The sequence below is a fragment of the Hylobates moloch genome, unplaced genomic scaffold (genome assembly GCF_009828535.3).
Source record: "Hylobates moloch isolate HMO894 unplaced genomic scaffold, HMol_V3 SCAFFOLD_9, whole genome shotgun sequence".
Lineage (NCBI taxonomy): Eukaryota > Metazoa > Chordata > Mammalia > Primates > Hylobatidae > Hylobates > Hylobates moloch.
Genome location: NW_026652284.1, coordinates 79981772 through 79991879, shown reverse-complemented (window position 1 = coordinate 79991879; position 10108 = coordinate 79981772). Strand labels below are relative to the sequence as shown.

Genomic DNA, 10108 nt, shown 5'->3' with positions numbered 1-10108 from the left:
CACATGGATACATATGTAACAAACCTGCACATTGTGCACATGTACCCTAAAACCCTAAAGTATAATAAAAAAAAAAAAAAGAGAAAACAGTCAAACATCTTGTTTTAAAGTCAGTACCACGATGTATTCGGACATAAGGGTAAATTAGTAATATTGAAGGTTTTTAATCACTGTGAAAAATTTGGGGGTTGTTTACATTGTCTCTAGCCTATCAAGGAGCTAGAATTTGGTTAATGACTACTCTGTAAAAGCTTTGTCATGACTACTGTTTTAATTACTTTTTAATTTTTACAATTAAAATTAAAAATATCTGATCTTTTTCTGTTATTTCTTCAAAAATAATAAATAAATAATCTGTATAATTGTTTAAGAGAATCAAGAAGATCTACATGGTTGACGTAAGACAGTTATTTTATATTGTTAATAGGGGAAAAAAAGCAAACAGGTTAAGCATTTTCATTCATTCGCCATTCAGGATTCCTCATCTACAAAGAATTTATTTACATATTTTTCTCTTGAGTTCTTTTTCTTACTGATTTGTAGGAGCTCCTTATATATTCTGAGTAGTAGTGTTTTGTTTGCCTTATTTAGCAAAGCTTTCCTCATGTGAAGAGGCAGTCATTTAACTGTATCCTGATGCTTTTTGCATGCATACTTTTTTAAACACATATGGTAAAAAAAAAATCTGTTAACTTTTACTTTATGAATTTATTCCTAGGTAATTACATATGTTTCTATAGTTTCTTAAGGCATTTTTAAGGTTTTCATTTTACCTTTAGCTGTTGAATCCTCCTGGAGAGCACTGCTTTATGAAAAATAGGAAAACTCTGCTCAGCTTCACTCTTAATCAGGGATATATAAATTAAAACAAGAAATACAATTTTTCATCCATAGATTAGCATAAATTAAAAAAATTGACAATATCTTATATTGGGGGAGAAGGAGAAGAAACAAATTCTCCCATGGATGGTTGATAAGGGTGTACATACAGTATTTTTGCATGAGGAGAAGAGAAGCCTGACAATGAATGTTTATCAAAACTATAAATGTACATGTCCTTGGAATCAGGAAGGCCATCTGCAGTACTGTACCTTAAAGAAAGACTTAAGAATATATAAGTAAATGTCCAAAGAAGTTGACTGCAACATCATTTGAAATATTAACAATTTGGGAAAATTTAAACTAAATATCTATCTATAGATAAATATAAAATAAACTATGAATGCACCACAAATACTGCATAGAATACTATGTTACTGATGAGAATGGTGTCACTCTCATATACTAAAAGAGAAGAGCTTAAAAATATATTGATCAGTGAATAAAACAATGAAATAGGACACAGATTAAATAAATTCAAATGTAAAAAATCTATCTGCATACACACACACACACACACACACACGCACGCACACACATTTTTAAAGTACTGCTGAATGATCATCTCTAGGATGATCCTAAACATATGCTGACTTATACGTTATTCAGGACTTAAAGACAAAATAGCACTATTTATCAAGCATTTATAAAAATTAAAGGGAAAAAGAAAAAATACTTCAGTGGGTATTTGATGCCCTCCTCTCAAGGTATAAACTGGGGGAATAGCAAAGTCTGATAATGTAGATAAGAGTTTTCAAGGTAAGTGAAGTGCGTTTTGTGCAGTTGCCTCTCTTTTGGCACAAGTTAGAGGACCTGACCATCTGGCACCAAGCTTAGGAGTCTACTCTGGGCAATTACAGGGGGAGATGACTTAATAGGAGACACAGTAAACCAACTGGCATAGTAGAAAGCACAAGAGAAATTAGAAATTAAAGCTACTGTAAAAGTCTAGGAAATCCATCCAAGCAATCCAAAATGACTATTTCCCAACAAAATATTAATATAGCTGGTTTTTAAAGTATGCCTGAATTTACAGAGTTGATAAAACAGAATAACTGAAATTAGGAACATCCAGAAAAATACAGGTTGCATGGTTAATGAAAATTGAATGCAGGACACGGCTGGTGGCTCTTTTCCCAGTTTTTGCTAAACTCTCTACTTCGGATATGCCTGTAGTCATTAACATCGATAGACGTAAGTATGTCTTTGTTTATCATTTAAATCATACAAAACATAACATGACTCAGTGCAGCCAGCTCAAAATGAAACTCTGAAAGCAGCTGTAGTGGCAGAACGGTGTGTCAGAATCCCAGAGAAACGGCTCAAGTTCGAAAGTCACCCTTTAGTCCCTTATGCTCTAATGGCTAGAAAATGAGGGGCATGACTCCTAGTCTTCCTGTCCGGTCCTCAATTTAACTTCTCCTTAATTCCATCATCAGGTCTACAATATAGGATTCATATTACACATTCTTCAGGGTCAACACACTGGGGAATGTACCAGATAAACTAAGATTAAAGGACCCTATGAATATAATATAAATGGAGTGACAAACAGATAACTATTTCATACTGGAAGCTCTTTCAGACCTCTTCTGGATTTATTCAAGTCATAGGAATCTCTCAAAAATAATAAATTCCTGCTGATGTTGATGAGCACATCTACGCTGCTGTCCCTAAGCCAAAGAAACAGGAGAAAGTCTTCTCTTAAGAGGAGTAACAGAAGGTAGGAAATGTGTCAGAATAAATGACAAACTGTCCACAGCCACAAATTTGGTTCAGAGTGAGTTCGATTTCACTTTCATAAGGCATTTGTATTGACAAAGCTGTAATAATTGTTTTTCTTCTGGGTTGACCAGGTCTCAAAGAAAAACAGAACCAAAAAATCCCAATCCGCTGCTCCAAATCTCATCATATTATGTCATAAGGAATACCTAAAGAGAAGATTCAGAAAGCCCCAACTCAGTTCCCAGATGAATCAAGACTTTCATGAAGACTTGATTAAGATTGCATTCTTTTTGTTTGTAGATTTGCTCTTCTTCAGAAAAAACCCTTCATTTCACTTAATTGTTTGGCAGGGCTTCCAGTAAATCTGATAAAAGTGGTCTTTTGAAGTGCTGCTCACTATTTCTTTTAACCCTTAGCAAACATTCATAGAGTTAAGTATGTCTTTGGTTACTACTTGAATTGTGTAAAATACAACATGATTCAGTGCAGTCAACGCAAAATGAAACTCCGAAATTGAACTCACTTCTTTTCTTCTTCTTTTTAACCTTTTATGCTTGGAACCTAACAGTACCTGAAAGCAGGAAGGAGATAGTACAGTGAGGAAAAGCATCTGACAAGGCCAGTTGGGACAGAGGATGGGAAGGATGGAGACACCTTAGTTTGGAAGCCTAGGAAGCAGGCAAAGACTGGCTGTCACTTCAAATCACTAACTGGGCCCACTGATTCCATCTACAATCCTAACCCACCTCCTCAGGATTCCCTATGCCTTCCCACCAGTGAAATGCGAAAGAGCAGCACCTACCAGAGCCAAGAGAGCACTTAACACAACAGCAGTTTATGGACACAAAGAAGAAGAGAAGGGAGAATAAAGAGGAAAATGATGTTGGTCTAAAAGTCTCACTCTGGTCCTCTTTATAATAGATATTTTACTTTGAAATAAACAGATTTTTATGACACTTGGCTTTTTAAGATTCAGTGCTCTTTATTCATATTGTAAAAAGTATCAAAACTCTTTGTCTCTGGTGGATAGCACTTAGAAGTATCCAGTGTAATTGGACTTCATTATGTATTCAGTGTTGTATCAAGGAAGTAAATAATCTGCAAGCCAAAATAGACTGCTTTCCATTTTCTAAACTAGAAGTTAGGGTGCTGATTCCTTTTCCAAAGGTGTCTGCGTGTAGCAACTTCTATTCAAAGAAGGGACTGAAATGAGACTTTAAAATAATTTAAACTATTTTAAAACATCAGAACTTCTATTTCAAAGAGCTTTCTGTTTTAAGGATGATCAAGCAGCTAGCTAGAGTAGGGTAGGAGGAAACAACTAAAGAGGAGTTAGGGTAGCAGGTGAGTGCTTACAGATTCCTTACTCTCCCTTCCTGTGTCTCAATTCATTGAGACAAGTTGTTCCTAGACAGCTTTTTTTTTTGGCTTAATCCTTTTATCCCCAGCCAAGAACAAATAAAGGTGTTTCTTAATAGAACTTACAGAGAATTTAAAGGACAGCATTTTGGAAATTTCTATCATGCTACATTTATTTGTAGTATGATACATTTATTTGTGGCTATCTATGAAACTGATGTTATTAAAGCTCCCAAGCAGCCTCTGTCAGAGGCCAAAGTTGTGATTGGTTTTGGCTATGCTCAGAGGCTTCAAGTGTAATCCTCTGCAATAAGAGGTCACTATCAGAACAGTCACCTCTTGACCACTGCACATGTAAAAGGCAAGCTACAAGCTTACTGAGTTTCATACATTTTTCTATACTTACTTAGAGAAAATATATTTTCTACATATACTTTTTGATCTATAGTTTAAATGGCTAATTTGTTCTAATGTAGCCACAAAAGCAAAAGTAGTCCATGAAGCCTCTATAAAGCCTGCAAGTTAAATTGTGAAGGAACCTAGATCCATTAAACATCATAATAATTCAATGTCGGCCAGGCGTGGTGGCTCACGCCTGTAATCCCAGCACTTTGGGAGGCCGAGGTGGGCGGATCACAAGGTCAGGAGGTCGAGATTATCCTGGCTAACACAGTGAAACCCCGTCTCTACTAAAAATACAAAAAATTCGCCGGGTGTGGTGGTGGGCGCCTGTAGTCCCAGCTACTAGGGAGGCTGAGGCAGGAGAATGGTGTGAACCTGGGAGGCAGAGTTTGCAGTGAGCCGAGATCGTGCCACTGCACTCCAGCCTGGGTGACAGAGTGAGACTCTGTCTCAAAAAAATATATATAAATAAATAAACAAAATAATAATAATAATAATTCAATGTCAGGACAGCAAAAATCAGTTCCAAATTGCTCTGGATGCAAGGTAAGTGCCACCATCTCCCTGTGAATATCCAGGCCTTTGGCTAACTCTATAAGCAGTATTTCACATGCTCTGCGATTCTGCACCTACTCTGCACCTCGTAAGATGTGATGGGAAGGGCAAGAGATTTCCTGGTTTGAAACCCCAGGTCTGCAGTCCATAGTAACAGGAAAAGGAAGGGATTAAATTGGCTGCTGGAATGTTTGACCATCAATGTCCACTTGCTCTTACTTTCAGAACCAAGTCTTTCATATCTTGCTAGAAGGAAGTGTATTCTTTATACTTAATGATGCTAACCAGCAGCTAATATGTGAAATATCTATTCAATTAATTCCTTTTAATTAATTTTCTGTGCTGCTCTGTGTTGTCCTTGATCTCTTATTAAAATTTGGTTGTTTCATATTAAATTCTAATGTGGCCAACATTTGATTAAAATTCAGCACAAGTAAGCACAAGGTGCTATTCAGTGGAAAAAAAAAAAAAAAATGAAGTCACATATCCAAGGAAGATCAACTTAATCCCAACTGTAAACCTCTTTTCTGCTCTAAGCAAAGTTGGATTTTGTAACATTAAAGCTAATCACTGCCTTTAAATGATTCCCCCCATTTTCATTTGTTTTAAGTAAATGTTGATGATTACAATAGGAGTCACAAAGGCCAGGGTACTAATCTTTTCCTCATGTCTAAAAATGAAAGCTTCCCTTTTAATAGTAATAATCACTGAAGTCCCAACTTATGTTTGAATAATGTTTCATATTTCCACGTAATTTCATAAATATCACCTCACTTGAAACTCAGATTGAACCATTAATTGACTCACAGCAGATATTATTAAACCACTTTAGAGATTAGAAAACTAAAGCACCAAGAAATTTAGCTGTTTGCATGAAAGAGCTTTGGCATTAGAACCAAGGTTAAAAGTCAAGATTTCTGATTTCTGTTCTAACACCCTTCCTCATATAATATTATTTCCCTCAGCTGGTTGGGTCATTTCTTATTTAACCTTCTCATCACCTTTCTCTCTGAGTGATACACTAGAATGCCTCTCATTTAAGAGATCTACTTTCTTGCTAATTCCTGTCAAAGTAATAATTTTATTTCATATTATTAGCCAGCAAGCAACGTTCCCAGCAGCTAAATTTCCAGATAAATGTTCAGAGTGTGATCATTATGACATTAAAGTCACAGGTTAATTCTAAGCCTTTCCAGGGATATTAACAAAACCTTTAATTCTACAGAGGCATATAATTCAATCTTTTTCTTAAAGTCACAATAACTAAATGAAATAAAGATATGATTTATGAGGTGTAAGAAGCCATTTTATGATTTTTCAACTGTTCGTTTACTCAAATGTCTTTGGCACATTTCTACAGTCCTATTCATGAAAGGATAAAAAAAAAACCCTCAATTACTGTAACTGAAAATTTTCAAACCACAATAGCTAGAATTACATTGAAATGATGTGCATTATTTTGCCATTTACAACCACTACTTTAAAAAAACACTTGAAGATATTAACAATGATGACAAAAGCAACAATATTTATTAATAGTCATTGAGCCTTGTGCCATACACTTAGCTAAGAATTTCGCATACATTGTTTAATCCTAAAAGCAACCCTAGGAGGCTGCTACCAGTATTATTCTCATATCATAGACGAGGAAACTGAGGCATAAACAGATTAAATAACTTGCCTAAGGTCATACAGCTGTAAGGAGTAGAATCAGGATTAAAACTTAGTACCGAGAGGTCTAAGGAGTCTCATAGGACTCCATATTTCAAGTTTGACTCTTCATTGGACCTTTGGCATTTATAAAACTTCAAAATGCAGAAATTGTCCCATATTAGATAACCTATCTTAAACATTACAGTATCCTAGTATCCTACACAGAAGTGTGTTATGACCTACTTTTTCAGCATGATACATTCAAATAAACTTTAACTTCTGTATTTTAGTCTAGTTGATGTTTGAAAAGTTACAATCAGGTACATAAGTTGCAAGATGGCAGAAGTAACTGTTTTCGGTTGGTTTCTTTGTTAGGTCCTAGCACACATTAATGGGTAACAAGATATTGCACTAAGGAGTTAGTTAAATTCCCTCAGAACTGTTCAATCCCTTCACATTTGACCAGATGGCACAGCCATTTCTTCAAAAACAAACAAAAAAGCCCCAAACAAACAAGAAGAAAAATGACTTTTTGAGGCTGCCTTAGGCTGCATAGTCAAGACATGAGGCAATTTCAAATCTGGACTCCATTACCTTAAACAAAACAAATACCAATTTTTAAATATTTATAAACACAACTAACACGATTATGTTAAAAACAACTACATACATCTTTATTTAAATGAGAACTGCCAATAATACAGCTGCTATGTATAAAGGTGCTGGCAGAAGATCTCATTTCTGTTAGAGGTTGCTCCAGGTGGGAAAGGCATGGAAAAGCCCATTGTCACATTAGTCTAACATTTCTAAAAAGAAGTTAACTCAAAGACTTACTACTTGGAAAATCATTTGAAGTAGATTATTAATCTTAATATTCATAGAAAATTCAAGTTGATAATTTAGTTTTTAAATAACCTATTTTTAAATTAAGGATGAAAAGCATATTGCTATATATAGCTTAAAGATACAGTCAGCATAATTTAGGATCAGTAAATTATGCAGAACATGAATTATACTCTATTAATAGGACTTTCAAAATTATAAGTAATAATCATAACTTTAATTTTGCTTTAGCTTTGTAAAACAGATTTAGATATAGGTATAGATTCCACTTATTTATCCTGGGGAGTATCTCAAATAGGTTTTTAAATATATATGTTTAAAGTCATCCCTTGTTGTTCACAGCGGACTGGTTCCAAGACCTCCTGTGGATACCACACTCCACAGATATCCCAGTCTCTGATATAAAATGACCTGGTATTTGCATTATAGCCTATTTGTATCCTACTGTATACTTTAAATCATCTCTAGAATACTTATAATACCTAATACAATATAAGTGCTATGTAAATAGTTGTTATGCTGTATTGTTTAGAGGATAATAAGAAAAAAAGTCTGTACATGTCTTGTAAAGATGCAATTTTGTTTCGAATACTTCTGATCTATGATTGGTTGAATCCACAGATGTGGAACCCACGAATACTGAGGGCCAATTTTATACAGTAATCCCCTGCCCTTATCCGTGGTTTCAGTTACCTGCAATTACCTATGGTCTGAAAATATATTTTGAGACAGAAAGAGAGACCACATTCACATAACTTTTATTACAGCATATTGTTGCAATTGTATTATTTTGTTATTTATTATTGTTGTCAATCTCTCACTGTGCCAAATGTATAAATCAAACTTTATCATAGGTATGTATGTGTAGGAAAAAACAGTACATATAAGGGTCAGTACTATCCACAATTTGAGGCCCCACTGGGGATCTTGGAACATGTTCCCTATGGATAAGGGACATTACTACAGAGTATACACATATATTTAACTATACATATATATTTTAAAATTGTATATATCAGTCACATGTGCTGGGGAAGGCAGGTTGACAAGAAGGGCAATGAATCTCACAGCATTGTCCCCTTCTAACTTGATTTGATAATATATGAAAGCCCTAAGGAATGCAGAGAGAGAACACCATTGCTGCCCTCTGAGTGTGTGCTTATTGGTGACACGGGAAGAATCAAGTTAATGCTGACAACTCCTTGGGAGCAGTAATTACTGATTAGGATATATGTAGCTGATCTGTGCTAAAGACGTAAAGATATAAAAGTATCACTTTTAGAGGAAATTCCCTATTAAGTTTCCCAGAAAACCAAGTCCTGGCTAATGGACTAGAAAACATTATTATTATTTTTAAATGGCAGGATTTCTGGTGCCAGCCCACACTGGAATAACCTCACTGCAGCCTAACTCTCATGCTGCTTACAATTAAAAACCTTGTAAAGGACATAAAAAGCAAATAAATACCTGAGAATTCTGAAAAGTAAATCAGACCCACGCAGATTGGAGAGGAAAGTCCAACTTGTGGCTATAACCTACGTGGTGATGAATTTCCCAGTTCATGTTGTTTGGTGTCTTCTTTTATAAGTTTGACTCGAGAGTGAGCCCTATATTGTTGTGCACAGTGGAGGTAAGGACATATCCAAAGCTCCAACAGGAATATTGTCTGGAAATTAAGGCCCCTGTGGTTTCAAGAGTGTAGGGGAAATCTTGTTTCTTTTTCTTTTTCTTTTTCTCTCTCTCTCCTGGCTTTGCCCTGAGGGTGGACCCAATATCCAATGTGTGTGTGTGTGTCTGTCTGTATGTGTGTGTGCGTGTGTGTGTGTATAGAGGGGAGTGTTACAGTGGTGGCAGTGACACAGGCATTTAAGACTTCAAGCAGCTGTTACAACTGTATTTCATGAGGTAAAGGTAAACACACCTGAAATGAATTGAAATATAAGTTCTTAACAGATAAATAGGAACCACAAAAAAGAACCAAATGGAAATTTTAGAAGTGAAAAATTTAATAGAAATTATCCAATCTGAAGAGTGGGGAAAAAATGAGAGTCTTAGAGATTTGTAGGACAATATTAAAAAGCTTAACACTTGAATTCCAAAAGGAGAAGAGAAAGAGATTGGTGCAGAAAGACTATTTGAAGAAATAAGGGCCAAACGTTCTCAAATTTGGTAAACAAAACCAAAACAATATACCCATAAATTTACACTTAAGAAGATCAGAGAAACCCACACAGGATAGAATCAAAGAAACCAAGTCCAGACACACAATAATCAACCTATAGAAAACTAAAGATAAGCAGGTGTCTTGAAAACAGCTAGAGAAAAACAACACATTACAAATATGGAAACAGTAATTGGAATGAACGTGGATTCCTCATCAGAAACCACAGGGGACAGAAGAACATGAAATACTATCTCTAAAGTGTTAGAAGACATGTCAACCCAGAATTTTACATCCAGCAAAAATACCTTTTAGGAATGAAAGAAAAAAAAAAAGGTACTCGCACATGAAGGAAAACAGTATTTATTGCTAGCAGCTCTGCTCTAAAAGAAATGCAATCCATCTTGAACTAATTTTTGTATAAGGTGTAAGGAAGGGATCCAATTTCAGCTTTCTACATATGGCTAGCCAGTTTTCCCAGCACCATTTATTAAATAGGGAATCCTTTCCCCATTTCTTGTTTTTGTCAGG

General features: G+C 35.3%; 1 protein-coding gene across 1 annotated transcript in view; it reads right to left on the bottom strand.

Moving 5' to 3' along the window:
• Positions 1-10108, bottom strand: part of VPS13B (vacuolar protein sorting 13 homolog B) — a 915321-nt gene that overhangs the window by 233720 nt on the left and 671493 nt on the right. The window contains exon 34 of the mRNA XM_032760928.2: positions 8504-8663. Within this exon, the coding sequence (XP_032616819.1) occupies positions 8504-8663 (160 nt within the window). The remainder of the gene's footprint in view (positions 1-8503; positions 8664-10108) is intronic.